General features: G+C 47.0%; 2 protein-coding genes across 5 annotated transcripts in view; one reads left to right on the plus strand and one right to left on the minus strand.

Moving 5' to 3' along the window:
• The window catches only part of LOC144934743 (leucine-rich repeat neuronal protein 1-like), a 51156-nt gene extending 34166 nt beyond the window's left edge, over positions 1-16990 (plus strand). Inside the window, exon 2 of the mRNA XM_078860846.1 lies at positions 13614-16990. Coding sequence (XP_078716972.1) covers positions 13771-16062 — 2292 coding nt within the window. The 5' untranslated portion in view covers positions 13614-13770 and the 3' untranslated portion in view covers positions 16063-16990. The remainder of the gene's footprint in view (positions 1-13613) is intronic.
• IMMP2L (inner mitochondrial membrane peptidase subunit 2) overlaps positions 1-26051 on the minus strand; it is a 382842-nt gene that overhangs the window by 255147 nt on the left and 101644 nt on the right. The gene's annotated exons all lie outside the window — the stretch shown is intronic.

Genomic DNA, 26051 nt, shown 5'->3' on the forward strand with positions numbered 1-26051 from the left:
ATATAAGACTATATTAAATCCGCAGCCTCTTACAATTCAGGAGCGCCCCTACTTATTGCGACAGCTGCTTGTTTCTGCGCGAGCTTGAACTGATTTTCTAACCATTGCAATTTTTCAAAAACCCTTGCCATATCTCCCGAGATGATTTCGTCAAAAAAAAAAACATTAATGGTGAAACAAGCCAGACAACACCGGTCACATAGGTGACATTCCCAATTCGTTTAATTAATTCCACACGGAGGAAAAAAAAAACACGGACCTGTGCCCGCAAACCAACAGCTGAATTTTTACGCATATGCTTGACGAGCTTAGACCTTCTTGAAAAATTCAGAGATTGCATTTGAGACCGACTCCGAAGCCGGCAATTCTCATGACAGTTGAGGCGCGAGTCGAGTTTTATTGCAGGAGCCTCAAATCCCGTTGTCAAGCGCACACGAGGTGATTGATAGGCAGCTGAACCCAAAGGATAAACAAAACAAAAAAGTGTTCTTTTCGCAAGATAAATGTGCGGCTACGCGCAAGCACCGGTGCGCTTAAATCTAACAACGTTGCACCGATGTCGCGGCCAGCCGGGTTTGAATCCCGGGCCATGCACAGCACACCAGTAGGCGTGCTGTGCATGGATACGATATCGTCATCTTGATTTGACTCAACCTTGAAAGAGATACACGGTACACTGCAATCAACTTCAGACTGGGGAGATATCAAGGCAGCTGGGAATCAGTGATGCTGGTCAATTCTTCCCCTTGTTGTAATATTGCAGTTCTCTTTTCATGTCGATTAAATATACTTCTGGATAACGTTAACTTGGAAGGCCTAAAATTTTTGAAATTGAAAACATAAATCTGTGAATGTGCTTTATATTTTACCCACAATGCGTTGTGGTATAGTGGTTAACGTGCTGCACTCTATCAAACACTCTTCAACCATCACTGACCAGTGTGGTGAAGTATTGTCAAAAAGCCACCACTACTTATATTGTGTGGGGAGGCCGTCATCCATCGGTGGACTCCAAATGGTTGGAATAAAGTTGTGTTATTTAAAATTCTCTACAAGAACGCAGCTTGAGTTTTAATACCTAAAGTGTGGTTCTTTGTCTTTGTGTGTGCGTCTTTGTTTTGCATGTTGGAGTGTAAGTACGCAGTATGTGCATGTGTGTGTTATGTGTGTGCGAGTGTCTGAAAGCATGTGTCTCAATGATGTCACACTCTTGCACGTGTCCGCGTGGCTGGGTGTGTGAGCGGTGCCCACATATGGGGTAGAGGACTTACATGAGTGAAATTCACAGGAACGTTAACCATGGTAGCAGGGACAGAAGAGTTAAACGAAGGGGATCTAACTAAAAAAAGCTCTATCATGGATAATATTGGTCGCGAAAGCCTACGCGTTAAACTAATACAGAGGCAACTGTCAGTCTTGTTTGTGTGCGTGTATGTGCATGTTTTTATTTATAATTGTGCTTGTTTGCCCAGGAAAGCCTCGCTCAGTCGTAAATCTTTTGAGGAGGGTCATGCCAAGTTTTCACAGCAGTGTGTTATCCCAATTGAGTCATTTGTAGGACTTTTTTTTGCATCTGGATGCTTTGCCAATACCCAGTTACATTGTTTAGCTATGTGCACAAACAGGATCACCGGGAGGGGGAACGACAGACCAGGGGGACAACATAGAAACTCCACACAAAAAGGCGCCAGAATCGGGAATCTAACTCAGGAGCTACTGGCTGCGAGGCCCGAGTGTTACCGTGCATAACCACACACGTGGACATCAAAGGAAACACGATGGTGCTGTGCCCTCTGCCACGGGCACAGATGGACGGGCACAGATGAGGATGCCGAGTTTGCGTCTGGGATGATGCCTCCCTCAATCCTGGGGGGAGGGGCCGGGTTCCCTCTCCAGGGAGTCTGCGTGCAAGGGCGCCACGGTGGCTAGGAGATGTTAACCACCTCGCCTGGTATACAGGAGGTCGTGGGTTCGATCCTGACGCCTGCTGTATATTTGGAGTTTGCATGTTCTCCCTGTGGTTGTGTGGGGTTTTTTTTCTCCGCATCCTCCGGGTTTTCCCTTCACATTTAGAAACGTGCGTTTAATGTATTTGGCTGCTACATATTTCCACGTGATAAACCACTACGTCGAGCTATCATTTGTACCCAGATCGCTTATGAAAAATAACAATATAGCTCAGTGGGCCTTACCTGGTTAAATAAAAATAGGTTACTTCATTGTTACAGCGTCGTATACGTACGCAACAGCACGCGTCTATCATTGAAATGGGTATACGCGTGTGCATATGCGTCGTTTTTTTAACCCAGTGATGGTGCTAAAAAACAAAACGTCACCATCAATTGCAGCCTTATCTCGACCAAATATAACGAGGCTTTTCACGAACACTCGGAGACTGTTCAATGAGTCGTGGACGCAAGAAAAGAGCGGCTCCAGTGCAAGGCCTCCCGGTGGGTGCACGTGTTCTGAAGCGAGTAACTCCGAACGCCCTCTGTAAAAGGACGGCGCCGTTTGGCACCCCCCGGTGGGACCTGTCGCGGCTCGTCACCGTCATTATTACAATCAACGTGGTCAGCGTCGTGGCAGGAGGGACAACCCAGATATGGTTGGCATCAAAATTATTATCCCTGTCATTTTTCCCCGGGAGTTTGCGATAATTGAAATTTGTCTTGTTACTCTCGTTTGACGGCGTTTCCTCATAGCCCTTTAATAATCTACTCAATTCGCTTTCCATTACTCCTTGAAATAAAGCATTTGAACGATCACACTTGCCAATATTATGACTGTGTGGTGTGTCTATAGCTCACAAGCGCAATGCCGCTCGAATTATATGTATTTAACTTACATGCATTTTTATCGGCATAACCTAAATCAAATATTATATTACTCGTATGGTAAAATCTAAGTTTAATTAGGTAGAGGTATCCCAACCTAACCCTCCCGGGATATCAACTCCAGCTAGGAAATTTCTCTGCAAAAGTAATTATCTTGTAATACCCAATGGAGTTGGTCATCACAATGAGATCTAAATAACTTAATAGTTCTGAAGGGGTTTATCATATTTAATGAACCCGGAAATTTAATCACGATCCTTTACGCCACTTTGCTGACATAATGGCTTGGTGGGTTAAGTAAAAATCCAATTCGAAGCACACTTCAGCATCCAATGTTTTGATCGCCTGTTTAAGATTTCCGGAATGTCAGTGATGAAAAACAGTGTCTATTGATAAATAATTTGGGGCGTGCCACAAATCAATTATGCAACATAAAAAAAATCCGGACTATCCCAGGCTCGCTCAGAAACACGAGCACTTGTAGACTTCACATCTCCTTCTCGTGTCCGGACCACCTCGTGATGACGATGTGGGCCCCCCCCTCCCCGTCTGAAGCCCCGGCAAGGTTCTCCACGATGCACGGCTCCCTCCCAGGAGAGGAAAGACCAGCACAGTCACGCGCGCGTGCCACGGTCGCTCTGGGTGGCTCTGCTTCCGCACGTTGACCCTTGGAGCTGCCGGCTCCGGAAAACGATTTCAAACTTCTCCAGGTCGGCCGATCGTTCTCAGCGCCAGCGGCAGAGGTCGCAATCGGGTACCCGTACCCTACCCGATACCCGGCCGGGTACGGGGGTAGCCGGGTATCGGGTAGGGTACGGGTACCCGTTTGCGACCCTGGTGCGGCCGGGTACGGGTAAGGAATCAAAACCCGTTTGCGACCTCTGCGCCAGCGGCGAGGGGTTCGGTTAACGTCGACGTGCTTCGCGACACCCTTGGTTCGTGTTTCGCCACGTGTCAAGTCGCGTAGCCATCGACGATTTCTTTAAGCGGTTCCATTGCGGCTAGGAAGCCATTCCGTGATTTCAGGCGGCTTAAAGCTGTGACGTGGCCACGTAGCGGATGTCGAGTGTCCTCAACTCATCGTCGACGTTCCATTTTGTCTTGCAACCTCTCTCCTGATGTCCAGTGGGGCAATTCCAGCGAACACGCAATGGATGTTCACGTGTGTTGCATTGTACGCGTCCGGTAACGCATCGGCAACGCTACCATTCAGCACAAGGTCTGGCTTCTTGTTGTGAGCCTATTTTTCCCGCACCGAGTTGACTCCCCATTCTAAGTTTGCGAACCTCCCGAGTCTATTGTTCCAGACGCTGTACGTGTAACTTTGTTGGTGTCTGTTTCTTTATGGGGTGCGGGAGTGTATGTGTTCGCACTGTGCTACGATTTACCGTATGAAATGTTCATTTTCTCAGGATTTGCAGGTCCATTTTTACAATTCAAACTAAATTATTAATGTACTTTGAAAAAAAAACAAGGCCCTGTAGTGCGGACAAGGGTTCTGTAGCGGATGGGATGTACCAAAGTGGCTGGAACCTCGCCAATGTCATCACTCGTGGGATACTCTAAGAGCGGAGCGCCAAGAACAGACTTTAACTTCGTAATACCTGCAAGATATTCCAATTTTTGGGTGTTTCGGTAAAGCCACGTAGATATAAAAAATAATTAAATAAATTTAATAATAACAATATCACGACGTTTCGATCGCAACACAAGCAATCGTCATCAGGTGAAACATATAGTGGAAGAGCTGCTGAGGCAGGAAAAATACATGGCGGGAGCGCTGCTAAGGCAGGAAGTTATAAAGATTTGAGATGGGTGTAGCCCAATGGTCAGTGGGCGGGGCTAGAGATGAAATTTGCATGTAAATGTAAGATCGGAGAAATCTTGACAAACGAAGCTGTGGGGGTGGCCATTGTATTGTGAGAGATTAGCATGTCAATGTAAGAAATTTGCTTTTAAATGTAAGATCGGAGAGAGCTCTGAAAGAGCCACCGCCACATCGAGGAAAGCGAACAACGCTGGCTGTTAGTGAATGTAACTCAGAGTCGAAAATAACTGCTAACATAGGCAGTTAGGATAGTGCAGCATTCAATAAACAATGCAAAGCCTTGGTAGCATTAACGGCTTTAATCGTGATGACCTCATGACCTTGTATTTAATCAGAAACTGCAGATCATTGTTATCTCCAGAATGGCCTATATCTTTTTTTACTAGCAAATACAAAAAAGGTTTCGTATGCTTCTGAGGATTGTTGGTTCATGGATGGCTGCAGCTTGCAATATCAGGGTATTAAATATCCACACCTTGCTGATGAGAATGAAGTTAATTTAATTTACAGATGCAATTGTTGTATGTATGCTGAGCTTTCGCAGCGTTCGTAGGCAACTATGATTATCTTAAGTCAGAATTGTTGGCCCTTAGGCTGATGCAGGAAATTATATTTAATTTTGGAAATTAAGCCAACCACCTAACCTGCCTCCTCATGGACAATTCGTTGCACATCTAATGTATAAATTCACTATCCATTCCAAAACTAGCCCACGTATAGTAATTTTCAGGTTTTCCAGCTTTAAAGGTATCCGTGCAATGCAGCACACGCTAACGTGCAATGTGGGATGCTGTGAAGGTGTGGATCACCGTCTTGGGCGTAATTAACTCCACAAAGGCTGGTTCTAAGTCAGAGTGCATAAGGCCACTCGGTTCATTAAGTCGGCATTCACTCAGGCAGTTGCTCTCGAATGGTGTGAATGTAGGCAATATCAAAAATTATCTCTGCTGCGGTCATCACATTTAACAGGCCGTAACGGCCATAGCAAAACAGAGCAACCATTGGAAAGAGATCAGGGCAATAGAAAATGCAGTTGAAGCACTTACTACGTGTTTTGGCAATTCCTAAACGTCAACAGACAGACACCGCTCTAAATTTGTTCTAATGATCCATGTAATTAGAAGATTTTTTTTAGGTCTCGTTTTAGTAATTAATTCTCCGCGTGCATCGGTGTACCTGTGGTTTTGGTTTGCACTCTTCATTTTCACCGCAACTCGATAAAACAAACAAAAAATAACAGAGCAGGTCTGCGCAAGATGATAAAAAAAAAACAAGCGGGCCATATTCGCACACGTTCGATTGCCGAGCCGGAGACAAAATGAAATGGAGGGGGCGTTGCGTCTGTCCTCTTTGGTGACGAGCGTTGCCTTCTGTGCGCCGCTGTCTTCACGCGCCTCGCATTAATTACGGCAGGCGGCGTGCGGTAATTTCCCACCCGTGGGGGCATCCGATGCAGGCCGGCAGCCCCCCGCGTGTGGCTCATCTCTGCTCTTCCAGCCACCTCATTTGTCAGAATTAGATGCCTCCAATTCCCTGAATTTTCAGCCGTGAGATGTCAAACTGGGTTCCTGGGGCACGGGGAGCATCGACTTTGGGAAGGGCTAATTTTTCAGCTTCATGCAGCTTTAACTTGCGTTGGGGTTTCCCCCCCCCCCCCTATCAAAAACACTTTTTAATAAACCAACGCGAGTAATAACAGAAGCGTTGCGCTTGATGTAACGGGAGAATTAAACAGGGGACATAAATCATGCAAAAAAATCGAGACAATAGTGGGACTCTTAATTGGAAGGGCTTTGGAGGAATAGTAGCTGGAGCCACTGCTCATGGGGATTTGTTTCTGGGCCAAAAAATGCATAGTATTGAATGGGCAATCCTCAATGGCCAGCAACATTCATTCTCAACCAGTGCTCACGAATGCGTGAATGAGGGCCTTCATTAAGAATTAACTTAGCGGATACTGATATCATAACCACTGTACGCAGAGATGTAGGACAAGGCTTGAGATATAGCTGCTATATTCATCTCAAGATGGGTTGACCTTGGGGAGGCCCATGCTGGGAACAAAGGCGAGCATTGGAGATATAAGTCTCTGGTACTATATAAGGTTACACGCATGCAACGTGTGCACGTGTGCACTATGCAGCTAGGTAAGAGCTTAATGTGATTGCCTATTTTTAAGGAAGACCTGGCTAAGGGTTCAGGAGATGTAATAAACACCTGGGATTTTGGCTTTATCAATAGCACAACACGTGTTGCAACTTTGATCCGATACCACAGGGTCTTTAGTGACGGCTCTCAATTAGGTTGCGCGTTTTGGTAATTCACCACGGAAGTTACAAGGCACAGATAGAACAAAAGCAAATGTTACAATATACTATGGTGATAGGTAAAAACCTATCACTATATTTTGCCACTGGTAAAGGAGGTCTCATAGTGTAAATGCTTACCCCGAGCTCTCAATACTCTGGTCCAACACCAATGGAGACTGGGCTCTAAGAAAAGCTGTCTCGGGTGTGGACCAATCAACTTCAAGGACAGTGCATATCATTATCAGAGTTGTTTATTTTTGTTTGCATTTTGACTGTTTGTGTTGTGGTTATTGCAAACATGATGCCTTGTATAAAGGTGTCAGTTTTTGTACCAGTTGAAAGGGTAAAAACCTATCACTATATTTTGCCACTGGTAAAGGAGGTCTCATAGTGTAAATGCTTACCCCGAGTTCTCAATACTCTGTTTTTGGAGTTGTACGCCTTTTGGCGTCATCTGGTCCAACACCAATGGAGACTAGGCTCTAAAAAAAGCTGTCTCGGGTGTGGACCAATCAACTTCAAGGACAGTGCATATAATTATCATTATTAGAGTTGTTTATTTTTGTTTGCATTTTGACTGCTTGTGTTGTGGTTATTGCAAACATGATGCCTTGTATAAAGGTGTCAGTTTTTGTACCAGTTGAAAGGGTATAAACCTATCACTATATTTTGCCACTGGTAAAGGAGGTCTCATAGTATACTTTCATGAGTAACCCTTAGGCACGCAAGTTACATGGACATGATAATTTAAAAAAATAAACGTTTTTTTTACCCTTTGCTCAATCAATTTCTGGATGAAGAACTCCCCACACCATGTCGTTTGCAGTGGTTGTTTATCCATACTTCACAATTTGTGTTCATAGAGGTTTGATGAAGGATAGGGCTTTTTGTCGGTTCACACTACTTGCTACCAGAGGTGTGGACTCGAGTCATGTGACTTGGACTCGAGTCAGACTCGAGTCATGAATTTGATGACTTGCGACTCGACTTGGACTTGCATAACAATGACTTTGTCCCACCTCTGCTTGCTACTGATATTAGACCAGGCCAGGGATTGACCTCAGGGAGATCGGTTTGTAACGCAGGCCACTAACCACTGTGTCACCGCTTCACCCATATATAATTGATATAGAATTCCATTATAAACTTTAGTTTATAGCAAAAAGTAACCTGAATGCATTGTTCAATGTGACCCCTGAAAGAGCTGGACACAGTCCCATCAGTGAGCTCTTCTGGGCAAGCAAGGCTGTGTTGGCTGGGTCATGTGGCCTGCATGCCCAGCCTTCACATGCCCAAGCAGCTTCTGTTTGACTGGATAGAAGGGGCTTAACGGGCACGGCAAGGGCTAGAAGCGATGGACTGATGTGGTACAGAAGGCCGTGATATAGATTGGACTTTCCGATTACTGGCACCAGCAGTGTCAAGATTGGTCTCTGTGGAGGATGTTCATGAAGATTGCTGCTGGGGAGTTGGAGACAGTCGCCCTCTAGCAATAACAGAGGGTAGAGGGGCGATGCTCTCAACAATGATCGTAGCGCCAGGCAGCTAAAATGTGGAAAATTGCAACAGTGGAGAGCGCAGCTGGTGCATCTGCCAGTCATTTCAGTCAACCCATGGCATCTGGGTCTGTTTCATGACCTCCTGCCAGCAGCGACCCTTTGACACGTCATGTGGTCTCTAAGGGCACCTAGCCTGGCACAAGCGCCGTGGTGACTTCACCGCCACTTAGTAGTGAACGACGGTTGTTATTGTACTCTATTCATATCTGACAAAACAATGCTGAACTCATTTTACGCGTGTATATCTCGCGTTGCACTATTCATGCAACATATATTCAAATACACAATTTGATTATTCAGTGATGTTTTTTATGAATACTGTAGTCATCAGTTATCTTACTACACCAAGGTTTAGTGATTATAGTACAAGTACTTAATTATGAGTTACTTCTACAATGATACAAATATAATAGCAGAAGGTATTGTTCGGTCATTAAATTTACATCACTACCATTTTTATTACATTTCGTAGGATAATCCATAAAAAAAAATCCACTGAAATGCATTTTAATTAGAATTTCACCACTGATACATTAAGCTAAGTTTAACGGTAAGAGCGCCATAGTTTTTGAAACAGAAGTAAAGAAACTCAAATGATAATTATATCACAAAAAAAGAACGAAAAGTTTCAGCAAGAAAAAACGTTAATTACTGCGAAGGGCTGTGTGGCTATCGTTAATTACCACTGAAGCTTGGGGAATGCAAAAACATGTTTTTAACCCTCCCTTGGTAAAACACAAGGATTGGTGGCAGTGTCTGGCAAGCAGGAGTTTAAAAAGAAAGAGACTCTGGCTAAAGCTGTGTGCTGTTGCTGAACTAGTCACAACGCCTAGTCAGCCATGGACCTCTCTATTAACGACCCTGTAATTGCTCCGATTATTTTTGTTCTGCCCAAATCCTTCCCTCAACTCAGTCTTCTTCTTCTTTGTGTGTCTGTCCGTGTCCATCTGCCTGTCTGCCACTCTCTCTGCACTGCTCTATCAAAAGCGCTTAGTGTCTGCCTTCGTGTCCATTCTAATGTATGTCTGGGTCTCGGTTGGGTTCGTGTCTCGCCCACTCACTCTCCCTTTCTCCATCCTACTTCCAAATCAGCCCAAATCTGCCCAATCCATTCGCATCTGAATCTAAGGAAATTATTGCCTGGTTAGTATTTGGATGGGATAATGTCTGGGAATATCAGTCACTGTAGACTTGATTTGCGAGGTAACCAGAATATGACAGTTCAACAATAGATTTTGGAATCTTCAGAAAGGAGCTTTGAGCGCTACTCCTCGAACGAGTTGGTTTTCTCTTCAATTACTCCAGTTTCCTCCCAAATGGCAAACATCCATAATCATAACACGACTGAAAAAGACCCTTGAGACTCAGTGAGGCTTTCCTGGGTAAATAAGATCCATTATTATTATTCTATTCACTTCCCTCTCTCAGTGTTATCATCCCTAGCCTTACGCATGCATCCCTCACGCTCCCGATCTCTCCTTGCTCCTCCCCTCCCTTCCTTCTCTGCCGCACGAGACAAAGCCCTGCAATAACGATGCAGGCAGGGGGGTGCCAGTTTAAAGCTGGAACAGCACACGGAATATTGACCGCACCTTCTGGGCACAGCAAGCGCCGATGGCAACTCTCGCAAGCATCTGTTTGTACAAAACAAACCGCAGTGTTGTGCGCTTGTCCATTGAATACATTTCAGCTGCAGAATTCTCATTTGCTTTCAGCTGCAGCCAAATTGTACTACAAACACCGATATATATACACTCACACGTGCATTTTAAAACATTACTTGGCTTGAACGAAAATACTAGCGAAAAAACATATTCAGCATGTTGTTCTATTAAGTTGAAAGATGTGCGGATACAATTAAACGTTTAATGATTATCACACTGTTAACCAAAGCATTAATGCACAAGACGTATAGTTAGTATGTGGCAGATGCATATAGTTAACACACACGGACGATCTAGCAACGCATTCATACCGAGAAACGAGTTATAATGTAACAACCGCTTAACAAGGAATAAATGACCGTCTGGTAAAAAAACACATTTAAAAATACCCACACAATACATTTATATCAGCGGGTTTGTGCTTTAAGTTTGTCTGTCTGCTCGATAATTGCCAAGAGCACGTTCTTACCCGTCCTGACTGGGCATCTGTGAACTTTGCAGCTCATCAGATTCCTCCAGTATATATAAATACGCTTATTCTGATATCCTGAAGCAATTGAAAAACGGGGCCAATGTGTAAGTATGGCAAGGCTCCCAATCATGAACTCGCAAATTGAAATCCCAGCCAGAGTTGACTTAGCAGCATTAATGTCACGATCGCGATTATTATCAGCAAGATCATCATCTCCGCAGGGTGGATAAAATGAGCGTCACTGGGAGAGGCTGCACACCGCTTGATAGGAAGTCACCAGTGGTTGAGGGACTGGTCTTTATCAGAAGAACACGGTATGTTCAACCCTGGCTTAGGACCACTAAGAAGATGAGCACTGGCAAATGTTTTTGTCTGAGCATGGGGAGACACTGGATTTCTTTACGTCATCATCAGCCTTTGCTCAATCCAACGGTGGATGAAGGCCTCCCCAATTTGTCACCACTTCTCATGATCCTGCATTGCAATGAAAACATAATAACATTTTAATGACAGTGTTAAATTAAGTTAAAGTGCCCCCATGTATTTTCTAGCATTTAGTGGTGGCTCATGACCATTGCTTTTACCAAGGAAGTGGTGGATATTCCATATTCCTATGGCAGAGCTTCAAGCTCTCAATATGACAGCTACCGTTGACATCCCTAACTGGCTCAGCATCACCAAGTGATGCTCATGTCACCCGACTGGGAAGAATGGATGCATAAAGCATCACACACAAACTCCAGTCATCCTCGTAGTGGCTTTTGACGAGCCATCGAACAAAGATGGTCAGTGCATCGTGCGCTTTCAGATGTGCTTCTGCAGGCGTCTCTGGAATGCTCTTCCTTCTGATCATAGGAAGCCACTGGAGCTATGCACTTTGAAAACTAATTTCGTTAGAACTGCTTTTGGTTTTAGTTTGTTGTCCTTCCCCGCACCTCCGATTAGCACGGTTGGCTACGTACGATGCAAAATAAGTTCGACTTACATGCATACAGTGCACGAACAACTGAGCCATCACAGCCATTGGATTGTATAAAAAAAAAACACAAACATACAGAGCCAGAATCACATCTAAATGGTTAAACACATGGCGCATTGCCTCGTTGTTTGTAATGGAGCCATCGATACGTTTTTGCCAAAAATAAGACGAACATAAAAAAAAATCCAGTAACATGTGAAACAGCGTACACCGTCTTCTTGGTTCTTTCGGTAAAGTAACGTAGAAGGGAAATAATAAAATGCGTTGTGGCCGAAACGTCGTGAGAATTGTATTTTATTATGTTTTATTTTTATCAGAACCAAGAATATGAATCCCTGCAGTCACGAAAGCTTTAAATCGAGCATACACAGTATACACAATCTCCCAGGACAATGTTTGCAAGAACAAGCCCTTTAAGTTAGAGTCACAGGAAATTTTTTTAAATCAGCAAGTGACACTAAATAGATCGTCTATGCCTGCATTTGCGTTGGCTGCCTAAATGAATTAAAATGATCCTTAATAATAAAAATTCAATGTATACGTTTTATCATTTCATTTTATGATACAACATGCAAGTCAGGACACAGAGGGTTATTATATTTATTTTAACAAATCGCAAAGGGTTATAATAATTGATTTCAACAAATGTTCAAACTGACTACCATTAACATTAATATATGCATGAATTGTCTTTTTAAAATAAATTTCGGACTTAAATAAAGGATAACAGCTGCTTTCTTAAGCATACATTAAAAAAACAATTCAACTCGCTCGTCTTTCATCAAAATTGATATTAATGACGATGATAGATAAAATATGAACTTAAATAATGAACAATTAAAATTTATAATGCCAATATTAAAATAAATTAAATAACCGCGCGTGTGTGCCGAGTTTTGAGCCACCCTGTATATACACTAACATACAACACACAACAGCTGCAAGAAATCCGTATGAAAGACAGCAGCCAATTGATTAGTGTCAGAGTCGATTCCAACCGAGAAAGGTCAGCGAGTTGGAACCCACTAATACAAGGAACATGCACGCTAATCGCCTTATAAGGTGCCATCGATTCCCGTGATTACATGTCACCTCGCAGAAACCCAAGCACCCGAGCCAAGCCTTGCCCCCCGCACCGCACCAACTGGAGATGGCAAAATCCACGCACGCACGCACACAATCCGGCTGCGTACTATGAGCCAAGCCGCATTTTGGCAAACGGCAACGATGAATGGACGTGGCAGGCACCATCAGTCGATGCAATTGGTGCCGTCTGTTTCTTTGGAATTATTTTTTTTTACTGGATGGTCAGCGCAACGCCATCTGAACGTACGTGTCGGCATCGAGACGGACACTTGGTCGGGAAAACGAAACGAATGCTTTCCCAATAAAAACGCTGAAAGGAAAGGCCGATTCTCCTCCCACGCGGGCAAAAAAAGAAAGCGTGCACAACTCCGAACGTTCGAGGATTGCACGGCGGCGAGCGATCACAAACACCAAAAAACGTAATTTCTCAAAATGTGCGCCAGAAAACTAGGTTCGTTACCCGTTCATTTCCCATGTCTTGCCGTCGGCCACCAGACCACAATAGAATGTTGTTTTTTACCCATCCCCCCCGCCCCACCTCCCCTTTTATGCGGGGTAAAAAGTTGACGGGAATTCTCACCGCGCTCGCCAGCTAATGCTGCAGGCCATCTATGCAGTCGGCCCCTCTGATCATCTCGGCTCCTGTATCCGATGGAACCTATTACGGCAATCCTGCCTCTGCATATTGAATCCATTCATTTTAAATAAGGTGTAAATGCAATATTGAAAAGAGCTGCAGACTTTGCATGCCCTTTGCTCTATGCTGTGTAGCATTTGGAAACAAATTGCTTCATCATTTAGTCAACCTCTCGGCCCTCTGCCAGTGTTATCTTTGTTGTACACCTTCTCTTTATAAATCTGACTTATTCTTTTTTCAAACAGGTGGTCCAAGCTACAGCCATCTGGGATACGCGCGACATTCTTCGACCTCTACATAATCACAAGCTGCTCGGCAAGACCCCTTCGCGATAATCTGAAATCAACATCCCCCACCAGCTCACAGTTTCACAACGGAGCATAGAAACGGCAACACGACAGAATGGCCCACACGCCGCGGTGGATGATCGTGGTGGCATGTGGGGCACTGCTTTTGGCCACCCCCGACGTTGCCGCCGCCACCGACACCCCTGCCACGGCCGACGAGACGGAGCGTCTGCCCAGCGCGGGCTGCCCTCCCATGTGCCTGTGCGAGCTCCGCCCGTGGTTCACCCCGCAGTCCACGTACCGCGAGGCGCTCACCGTCGACTGCAACGACCAGCGGCTGGCGCGCGTGCCGCCTGGCGTGGCGGCGGACAGCGAGGTGCTGCTGCTGCAGGGCAACGCCATCACGAGCATCGCTCGCGAGCAGCTGGCGCCGCTGCGCAACCTCACCGACCTCGACCTCTCGCAGAACAACTTCACGTCCGTGGCCGACGTGGGCCTGCTGAACGTGAGCCGCCTGCTCACGCTGCACCTCGAGGAGAACCGCGTGACGGAGCTTGCCGAAGGCTGCCTGAGCATCCTGCCGAGCCTGCAGGAGCTCTACCTCAACCACAACCGCATCTCGTCGGTGGCGCCGGACGCGTTCGCGGGCCTCGGGGGGCTGCTGCGGCTGCACCTCAACTCCAACCGGCTGCGCGCCATCGACCGCCGCTGGTTCGAGGCGACGCCGCACCTCGAGGTCCTCATGATCGGCGAGAACCCGATCGTGGGCGTGGCCCCGGCTAACTTCCGCCCGCTCGCCAACCTGCGAAGCCTGGTGCTCGCCGGCACGGGGCTGGCGCACGTGCCGGGGGAGGCGCTGCTCGGCCTGGAGAAGCTCGAGAGCCTCTCGCTGTACGACAACCTGCTGGAGGCCGTGCCCCGCGCCGCCCTGCGCCACCTTCCCGCCCTCAAGTTCCTCGACCTCAACAAGAACCCCGTGCGGCAGATCCGCGACGGTGACTTCCGCGACATGCTCAACCTCAAGGAGCTGGGAGTGAGCAGCATGGCCGAGCTCGTGTCCATTGAGCGGCTGGCGCTCGTCAACCTGCCCGAGCTCACCAAGCTGGAGGCCACCAACAACCCCAAGCTGGCGTTCGTGCACCGCGACGCGTTCGACCGCCTGCCCCGCCTCGAGAGCCTCATGCTCAACGACGACGGGCTGGGCGCGCTGCACCGCGCCACCGTGCGCTCGCTGCGCTCCCTGCGCGAGATCAGCCTGCACGGCAACCCGCTGCGCTGCGACTGCGTCAACCGCTGGATGGGCGCCGGCAACCGCAGCGCCGTGCGCTTCCTCGAGCCCGAGTCCATGCGCTGCGCGGCGCCGCCCGAGCTGGAGGGTCGCCGGGTGCGCGACGTGGCCTTCGCCGAGACGGCCGACTCCTGCCTGCCGCTCATCGCCGCGGGCACCTTCCCCGCGCGCCTTAACGTGCCGTCGGGCGCCAGGGTGCGCCTCGCCTGCCGCGCCATCGCGGAGCCCGAGGCCGACATCTACTGGGTGACGCCGCGCGGAGACAAGGTGGCGCCGGCGGCCTCGAGGTCCGACGCCCCGGTCGTCAAGTACCAGCTCGGGCTCGAGGGCACGCTGGAGGTGGCGGCCATAGCGGTGGAGGAGGCGGGGCTGTACACGTGCGTGGCGCACAACTCAGAGGGCGCCGACACGCGCACCGTGGCGGTCCGGGTGGACGGCGCCCTGCCGGCGTCCGTGGCGCGCGACGGCCTGCGCCTGGAGGTGCGGCGCATCGACCCCCGCTCCATCCTCGTCGCGTGGAAGTTCGGCGGAGGCCGAGGAGAAGCCGTGGGGAGCGCCGGCAGAGGCGGAGCGCTGTCGTCCGACCTGCGGTGGTCGTCAGCGACCGTGCGCGTCGACAACACGCGCGTCACCTACACGGCGCGCGTGCCCCTGGGCGTGCACGAGTACAACCTCACGCACCTGCAGCCCGCCACGCCGTACGAGGTGTGCCTGTCCGTCGGCGGCGGCGCCCCGAGGCAGCGGGGCCGGTCGTCCGAGCGCTCGTGCGTCAACGTGAGCACGGCGGAGGCGGCGGCGGCCGCGAGCGCGGCCGAGCGGGAGGCCGGCGCGGCCCTGGCGGGCGGCGCCGCATGCCTCTTCGCTGTCGCGGGGCTGGCCGCGGCCGCCGCGGCGTGCGCCGCGCGGCGCGGGGGAGCGGGCCGCCACCGCCGCCGGCGGGCGTACGAGCCGCCGTCGCTCGGGCGGTGCGTGCACAGGGCGTCGTCCATCCCGCTGGACGAGCTGTACCCGCCGCTCATCGGCCTGTGGGAGCCCGACGGCGAACGGGACAAGGAGGCGTGCGAGGGCAGGGCCCCCGCGCGGGTGGACACGTCGCGGAGCAGCTTGCACGTGTGGTGAGAGGTCAAGGGTCGGCGTGGAAGACGTGGCGACGCCGCTACTCGGCCGCCCTCTCCTCCCGCAATGCCGTTGGAGCTGCCTGCCTGCCTGCCATTCTGCCCAGCTGACTTCGTGGGCGCCAACAAGATGTGTCAGACTCGTGTCAGAAGAAGAGAAATTTAGCTCCAAACAAAGTTGTCGCTCCCAACGTTCCTTGGCCGTGTTCACGTTTATCTTGAGCCCAGTGCCCACGGAGTTTGTGTATGCTGGATTTTAACAAAAAATTAAGGAGGGCAAAACAAAAACGCCGCGCAAACAAAAATTATCATCGTAATAAAACAAGGCTCCATACGTAAAGCAGAAACAATGTTAATATTTTATCTCAGACCAGCACAATTCCTTAAAATATGTAAAGGCTTTTTGGTCAGTTTCCTTTTCATGAATGTTTTTCGTTAGAAAATAAGAAATGAGGAGAAATAAAAATTTACATCATGGAATGATAAAGAAACAACCTTTATGATTTGTGCTCAAAATTACCACGTAATATTTTAATACATTCGCAGCTGTTCACGTTTCCCCGAGACAGCCATGAAACGCTTTCCTTTTTTTTACGATCAGGTGAGACTAAATCCCGTTACAAAGAAGCTGATGCTGTACAACTGCTTTTTAAGTCCCCCAACAGATCCTCCTGCCTCTCATTAAAACACTGTTCCTCTCTGCTTCGTCCATTACTAACCAGTGTTGGCAATGCCGATACAAGCAGACCTTAGCAATTTGTAGATAGCGTAGTCTTAAATGAGTAGCAAACCGTGTGTCAAGATAGACTTTTGAGAACGATTAGTTTTGAAGTGCAAAAATTAAGATGAGATATTTTGTACCGATTATCAGGTGAGGTTTTTTTTTTTGCTGCTTTTGGCCGTTTTTAATACAAATGGTCTCTGTGAACGCGCTCTGTGTGTGGCTTGAGTTTCTGCAACTGCAATCACCATTCCGCACGCCTCACAACACCGGGGAGCGTGGGTCAAGTAAAATTAATCCCGCAGCGTATTTCCACACAGCTCTGCAGGCAAGCGTTTGGCAACATCTGTAAGGGCCCAGGTCGCAGTACATGGCACAACTCCAGGAAAAAAAACACACGCATCCCACTTGGAATTAGTCTAAAAATATATTTTTTACAGCCTGTTTTACACACTGTGAATAATTTCAGTGTGCCATGGAAGTAAAGTCAAAATGCCCCATCATGTTCCGATGAAAGTTGGGCTGCACTCATTTCCAGTGGTGGTACCAAGCCAGTGGTGGAAAGGCCACAATCCTTCGATAAGGATCAGTTCCTCAAAAGAACAGCCATTGTTGATTTGTCAGACAGTGGCCATCAATTTATCAAGTTGAACCCTATCATGATTTGAACTCAAAGGCACACAACTAAGTCAAGCACTCTGCCAAGCACCAACCCAGTCATAATGAGTGTATTATAAGTAAAGTGTACATAAAGTGTTTGTTTGGACGATATTTCAGAGGAGCTTTGAATACGGCCATCTTAGCTGACCATTTTAATTTGGAGGCGTTTATTCAACTATTATTATTGTTTTGCTGTCAGATGTATTTTCTCAGCAGTTTCTGTCAAATTGTTTCATTAAAGCCTCCACAGTACGGATACAATTCACATTCACATCCCTTGCCTCATTCACAACAAACCCACAGAACATTGATTGAGGATCAAGACAATGTACAGCCCTGAGCAAGACACGACCTAAGCTTTTACTGGCCAATCTACCTTTTAAGAACATGATATATTGCCGATGGCATAATACTTCATTAATTTATGTGTTTATTGTTCTTAGAACATAAAGGTCTCCACTGCCTTGTGGCAAATACTTTTATCACTGAACCTCCTCATTCCTCTCGCACAGCAAGAGTAAAGTAACCCATCATTGAATCGCTCATATGTTCCTTGTCCAGCACTCAAATAGGGCATCCTGCAAGCTAATTCTGAAACTCTCCAGGCCATTTCAGACGAGAAATATCGAGGCCCTTAAGGGGTACGCTGGAAGAAATTGTTCCAGATAACAACATGACCCGCTCTCACCACTACCTTAGGCACCCAGCCTCCCACACACCAGCTAAAGCTGGGGCTGCGCACACCAGGACATGGTCGATTGATAGGAATGGATTTGGCTCGTGTTGATGAAGCAAGGTTGCCTCGTTTTGCCATGGGCGCACACGCCGGGGCGAGGACATGCACGCTCACAACGCTGCGATCTTCCACTGACGCGTGAGCAAAAATTTGGTTTAAGAAAAGGAACGTTTAAAAAGGCCATGAAGTGGCTGGGTGGCTCATAATGGAACCTCAGAGACAAAACGGCTGCGACGCCTGTAATTAAACATGTTCTAAAACCCATCTGGTTGATGTCATGAGCAAACTCACAAATGACGATACATTGCATATCGTTGGCATTTAATTTTACGTTACATATTATGTATGTCACATCAATGGATGTGTGGTGAACTGTCCTTCACGGCGCATGTAGGAGTAATCGAAGTGACTCCACAAATCAGTCAGCGGTGTTGTCTTCCAGGGCCATCCGCTGATGTGATGCGTGCGCTCTGCTGTCTAAGGCATTCCGGAAGAACATTTCTCCCCCTCTTGACTCCGATAGGGCAAATGTAATAAGATTGATGATGTAAATAATAAATGACCAGCGGGTCATTTCATCCGACAATGTCACGCGCGCGCACACCTCGCCATGGAGATGCGGTTGTTTTTTGCTCCGGAGCTTTTAATTTAATCTCATGACTCAAACAAATTCAAATGCACAGCCGCGACCCTCCTCGGCGGAGACACCACAGAGTCTACGGTCTCGCCCTGGGCGGGGGAGGGGGGGTCTTTACCAAGCAGTGGACTGAGAATGGTCAGAGCTGATCATAAAACATAAATGCACACACACTCCCTGGGGAGGGGTTCCAGAGGGTGACGGTGGTGATTATGATGCACGGAACGCTGCTTAAGTCACGTCTCGAAAAAAATCGAATAAAACACGAGTTGCCTTACATTGCAAGGAGATGAAATTCGCCAAGCAGTCGATCTGTGTTGTGTTTTTGTGGAGCAGTCACGCTCATTTCACACTTGCAAGTCTGTAAAAAAATCCATTCCCTTTACAGCTTACACACAATTATGCCTAACTTTCCTCAATAAATATCATCAAAGTTAAGTACGAAAAATAATACTGTTTGGTCCTTAACCCGTGTACACTGAGTCAGCACATGTTGTGCATTTCAAGCCATCACCTGTGTCACTTCATATGTTTTTATTATGTTAATTGCCTGGCCAACTACGCAATGCAGCCAATTACAATGCCTTTCCATGGATTCTTTAGGGGAAATAAATATGAGGACACCACGTTTCACTCTACACAAGCTCGTTCTATTTAGTGAGGCTGCTTTCATATTCTTAAGACCTGAATGTGAAATGGTTAAATTTGCTGCCGAAGCTTTTTTTTACAAGTTCTACCTTAAAATGCCCTAAGAGCCTTGTTAGTCAAAATAACAAAGGCAGAGCTTAACGCTGAATACTAAACTATCGCCGCCAATGTGCACAGCACGTGTCTGTGTGTATGCACGGAGGGAGCGGTGGTGTAGCGGTTAGCGCTACGCTTCGCTACGAACCCGGCGACGCGAGTTTGATTCAAGCTCACGGCCAACACCAGTGACGATTATCTAAACCGGTCCTGGGCCTGACCTAGGTCGACTCAGCCTCAAATGAGTATCTGGTGCGGTGTGCAAACATCGCCACTGGGGAGACAAAGGCGGCTGGGCATGGTGCTGGCCACCTACCCCCTCGTGTGCCGTGCCGGCCTTCATTAGGTGCTCGCTAACAGCACTTTCCCCAACAATCTATTAAGGCTACACGGGGTATCTGTGTCTTTGTGCGTGAATGACAATGCTTAATTGCATTGGTTGGCTAAGATCTCGGTGACCTGTCTTCAATTGATGGCCATCGTGCACAACACCAGCAGTAACCGGAATGAGCCCCGTCCTTGGCCTCCTCTACGCTGACTCAGCCTTAAGTGGGTATCCCAAGTGTGAACGTCAGCACTGACGAGACGGCTGTGGCCATGTGAGGTGCAGGCTTCACTAACGTCTCGTGCTGCAGTAGCCTCACTAAATAGTCTACAACTGCATAGTCTATGATACTAAACAGGCGGGGGGGGTGGGGGACTTTGTGCTTGTGGCCATATGGTATCGAATCTATCAGGAGTGTAATCATTATCCCCCCACGATTCGATGATTCAATTCCAGAATTGATTATTTTTTTGTCTCCGTTTTACCATCAAGTATTTGTTTCTAATTGTTTTTTTTTCCCATCTCAATGTAAAATTCGTTTCCACTCCATTAACCTGAACGTAACATAAGCAGATTATTATAATTTTTTTAATAAGAATCAAAATAAATCGATATTTACACTGATACACACGCACATTTATATGCCTGAATTTTGAGCTTCAAGGCTAAATATGATTCAATGGATGGAAGGCATCGTTACACCCTTAAGATATACAACAGAGCAATGTAATATTCTGCATATTATTTTAAATCACATTCAAAATATGAACGGGAAGTGAACACATGAAGGGCCTTAAAGTCTTGTGATGTGAAAGCTATCCGTGGATGTGACGCACTTCAAACAGGATCCGCGAGTGCTCTGACAGCCCCGTGCCGACTTCAGAGAGCTCACGGGCAGCGGGTGAGGGGGCAGTCACGTGCCTCTGCACACGTGGGCTCACCTTGCTCCGCACCTGCCCCTCCGCACCAGCGCACGCGAGAGAGCCCGTCTTCTCCATGCACGTGGCAGAAACGCGATCAAGAGCCCTTCGCCCCACAACCCCAGACCCATGGCAGCGATCGCAATCGCGTTCGCTTGCGGGTCTCCAATTTCACGGACGGATATAATCACGACCACCCCTGGCCATCTTCCCATCGAGATCACGATCACGGCCATGATCGTGATGGGTAAAAACGGTTAACGGAGAGAAGGATTATATCGTGGCAATAACAAGTAGTGCCGATCCTCAAGAGGACCGGCCACGAATATTTTTAATGATTATGGGAGACTGCATTTACTCACGACAGCGAACAAAACTGAAGATTCCTCGTCTTCTTTAATCTGAATTATTTTTCTGCAGGCATCATGGTTTCCTGAGAGGCTGATCCCTTTTACAATCCGAGGCACAATTGAGCAGGAAGATAGCATGGATAATCCCTGTAGGCAAGCATGAATTCCCACCACCCCACAACCCCTCCCCACTGCAATCCAATGAATTGTCACAATTTTGGGTGGCAATTTGATTCAAGAATCTATTCTTATATTTGCCATTGTCGTTTTTTATTGGCTTAAGGATATATTTGAACAAAGAACATGCACTGTACACGCAACATATACGAATAAAAAACGATTCTTACAGATGATTCCATACAGGGAGAGTGAGTGTTAAGATCCTCGTTCCATTCATGCATCATCAATGTATCATTAAAATAACAAGCAAGAGATTTGTCGACTGAATGTGAACACGGTGAGCCACAGTATCTGTGGAGGCAGCATAAATCTGTCGGCATAAATCCACAACAATATGGCTCGAAAATATTTCCAAAAAATTTCCAAAATATCACACGTTCATCAATGTAAGTCTGCTCCGCACAAGTGATTTATGACGTCGGGTGCGTTCCCACGGTGCATTGCCAGTGTAATATATTTCACAGCAGCTAGTAGCACGGTATTAATTGGTATCGAGTGCGGTTTTACGAAGGCAACGACACCGGCGCGCGGAGGCCAAGAGAAGGAGCGGAGGGACTAAGGGCGGGAGCTCGTGTCGGCAGCGAATCTGGAACAGAGCGCACGGAGAGAGACTGAACTCGGTTGTGATTGACGGGGACGGAGCGGCCGATTCACGCCCCTCCGCGCGAGATGGCCGTTACGTGAAGAAAGATGGAGCACGTGCGTTCATCGAACAAGTAGCATCCCCGCTGGCACGAACTGAGTCACTACTTCTCGATCAATCGTGGAAACATCTGGATTGGGTTGTGGGGGCGGCGGGGGAGAGAGGGAATTTAAGAGAAAGTCTAAGGATGACTCCGGCAAAGGGGATGTTGACACTGCACATTACTTGAGTGTGCACCTCACAACAGAATGGGAATAACTAGGCAGGTCACCGTGTGTCGTTGAGGTGCGGTGAGCTGCGACATCAAATATAGGCACATCGTTACGCACAGGAGGAGGCCACCGCACCCCTCGCCGAGACTCTACTCCTACGTACGTTTGAAAATGACCTCGCACCTTTGGCAATCGTACTAAGCAGCACTTCTCGGGTCCGGGGTATCATTCGCTGCTTAATTGAAGCAAAGGCCAATGTGCAGCAGGCACATTTTGCATGACCAGTAATGCTTAGAATCTCAGACTGACGCAAGTGTAAATTATCTGCAACCAGTGAGGAGTATATTTATATTCTTGGTTCTTTCGGTAAAGTCACGTCGAAGGGAAATAATAAAACAATAAAAATATAAAACAATATTTCCCTTCTACGTGACTTTACCGAAAGAACCAAGAATATGAATCCCTGCAGTCACGAAAGCTTTAAATCAAAATTCAGTGAGGAGTACTGAAACAATTGGCGAGGCAGAACGATGGTGACGGAATAAGGAAGCGTGTTTTTTGGAGCGAAACGTCACGGGGTGCACGACGTTTGTGCAAGAATGGCTCTCTTTAAAATAAAAAAAATTAACCCGTAAAAACAAAGTTTTTCACTATAACTCCTTTATATGCGTGGCATCGGTTTTATTTTATTATTCATTTCTGCTTTTCTTGAGTAAGAGTTTCATTTTTATCACATTGGTATTTTAAATTAAATATGAAAAAAAAAATTCCTAAAGAGTGGAAAATTTTGGAACACTTTTTTCACGAAAATAAATTGTCACGTACAACGAGTCTGTGTGCAAAATGTCAGCTCGATTGGATCACGGGAAATGGGTTAAAAAAACGACCGAAAGATTTGCACGGTCGTAAGCGCGCAAGCAAGCAAGCGAACTTAATATAAAGGATTTAAATTAACGAGCCACAGCACTGAACGAAACACGGGTCATACGCTAAAACGGACCCACGATGACATACGTGCAATAAAGCACACACACGTGAAACTGGACGAACGCCCAAGTGACGCCACTCTTAATTATGAGCCGCTTCGGCCACTTGGACAAACAAATGCCATTAATGCACCTGGGCTTCCTGGGCAACAAGGAGTTGAGGCTCATTACGATTGCAGCAGCTTTCGTGCCACCCATAAACCCTGGGGGGGCCAGGCCGGCTGCCTGAGAACGCCCCTAATGTCATCGCTCGTTACTGTCGCATCTCTTCACGCTTAACGTATTGAGACAGGCTTCCAAAAAACACAACGTACGATGGCCAGGACATGCAGACAGCGTGGCTAGGTGGCCGCACGCGTCTCAAGCGTGCCCACGACTCCCACGCGCCGCACACGTCGTGGTTACGCACGTGCGCGCACAGGCTGTCTGAGTACGCAGCGATGTGTGTAAGCACGAGGAATTGCGGCCGCGTATTTATGCTCGTGAGGCTACGACCAAATCACCCGGAATGCACGCGATCTCATGAGATCTTGCAAGCCAAGCAGGTTGGAGCTTGGATAGTGTTTGGATGGGTGATCACCATGCATCACAAGCGTTATAGGCTTGAGCGCTGCGTGGTGGGCAGCCAAAGGCAGTGCAGCCAACTCCCATCGTTGCACGGTTTGCTTGTGCTCCCATGTCTATGCTGCCCGCCTTCACCAATGCCTTCTAGGTGGTCTCCCCAATGTTGACGTGTAAACATCAACATTGGGGAGACCAAGGTGGTGGGGCATTGTGCCGGCCAAGCCAATCCCTCGTGTGCTTTGCCGAGCATTAGAGGTGCTCGCTAACAGCACTTTCCTCAACAGGCCATTGAAGGCTATACGGCTGATCTTTGTCTTTGTTCGTTTACAAAGTTTGAAGGGTCAGCAAGTGCGGACATGCTGGTAAAGGACGTGCGTTCCCAGTGCAGCAGGCAGCTGGTAACCGTGTAACAAAGGCCAAGGTTAACAAAGAGGGCGCCATGGTGACGGGATGTTAACTACCTCGCCCGGTATACAGGAGGTCGTGGATTCGGCCTGACTCTAACACCTCTATAATTTGTCACGTGGAGTTTCCTCCGGGTCCTCCGGATTTTTCCCTCCACATTTAGAATCAACGTGCATTTTGGGTATTTGGCCGCTATAACTTTCCACGCGATGACGAGACACTTTGTTGAACTCTCATTTGTGGCCAGGTCGCTTATGAAAAAAGAGCTATCCAGCTCAGTGGGCCTTACCTGGTAAAATAATAGTTAAAATAGTTTAGTTTAAGTGGTGCTCGACGTGGATGCTTCTTGTTTGTTCTCTACTGAAATCCGTCCTGAAGCACTCTCACCGCACACCGGGGAACAAGGCTGCCAGCCCCAGCACCGCGTTAACCGAACTTCAAGTTCAAGTTCATTTATTTGGTATAGCCCTGTGAGCCATTCGGCTCTTGAATCGGGTGCAACCGCAACAAACAAAAAACAAAAACAGGAACAAGAAAACATCTTAAAGTGAATATGTGACTATGTGCAAACAGAAAATCCAAGAAAAGACAGCAAAATATTTCAGAAAAAGCACCGTACACCAACGCTGTGTGCAAAAATCCCAGTGGGATGCAAGTCAAACAACAACAACTTGCTTAAGAGAGAGCGCCTCGCATCTGCACACAAGGTTCTACACGAATGCAGCCAGCGAAATGAATTGCAATGTAAAGTAGAATACAATTATAATTATATTAATAATAATGTAAAGGAATTTGAATTACCATTACTTAGGGACGGGTTACATATGACACTTTCATTTATTTCAATGAATTGCAAGTGTGGTGTTATGCAGATACTGAAGGTTTTTTTTCTTATTAATTAAATATGCCTTGAAGAACAATGTGACCTCAAATACACATTCAGTTCTTTTTTTTTCATTAACTCATCTGACAATAAGGTAGCCACAAGTCTAAAATGAAAAGTGCTTTTCTTCATCCAATGAACTCACTCATTCAGATAAGTGTCTAGAGAGAAGGTGTGCTAAATCGGGCCTGTAAAATAAGCTAATGTCAGGCTACACATTTTCAATTTTATCAGATATCTAAATGGCACCGTTACAAATCTAAGTAAAAAAAAAGGGCCCAAGGACAAATGTTTTTCAGGCCCATTACTTTGAGCGTTTTAATAACGGCGTGAGAAATGCGAGATGGCCTGTGTTCATTTAAATAGGCAGCTTCCAAGAAGTGCATCGTTACCGTCAGCCATGATCTATCCACTGATAGATGAAGGGTCATCGTCATCTCCCGTTGGATTTACGATGCAAACCATCCCCTGTAGCTCCTGAGCACGAACCAATTGCATTGGTCCATCTCAACGGTAGACATCCCTCTCGGGGATTCCGTCCCCGTGTTGCTGCCACTTCGTATTTAGTCTCGACCACTGGGCAATCATCCCCGAACAGCAATGCATCCTGCCAAAGTCCACTTACCTTTGTGAGCATTCAAGAAGATGCCTCTCACTTGCTTTTGTTATCAAAGACAAATCTTACTCTTTCTGTCTCAATTCTAAGCAAGCATCCGTTCCATGCCTCTTTAGGTACAATGTTGTTTCATTTTCTTCGTCAAAGTCAAGGTCTCTGGTTTACATGTAATCTTCTTGGTTCTTTCGGTAAAGTCACGTAGAAGGGAAATAATAAAATAATAAATATAAAAAGAATAAAATATTGGTTCTTTCGGTAAAGTCACGTAGAAGGGAAATAATAAAATAATAAATATAAAAATAATAAAATATTATTTTATTATTTCCCTTCTACGTGACTTAACCTAAAGAACCAAGAAGATGAATCCCTGCAGTCACGAAAGCTTTAAATCCAAATAACAAGTAATATAAA

This window comes from Lampetra fluviatilis, chromosome 11 (genome assembly GCF_964198595.1).
Source record: "Lampetra fluviatilis chromosome 11, kcLamFluv1.1, whole genome shotgun sequence".
NCBI classification, from domain to species: Eukaryota; Metazoa; Chordata; class Hyperoartia; order Petromyzontiformes; family Petromyzontidae; genus Lampetra; species Lampetra fluviatilis.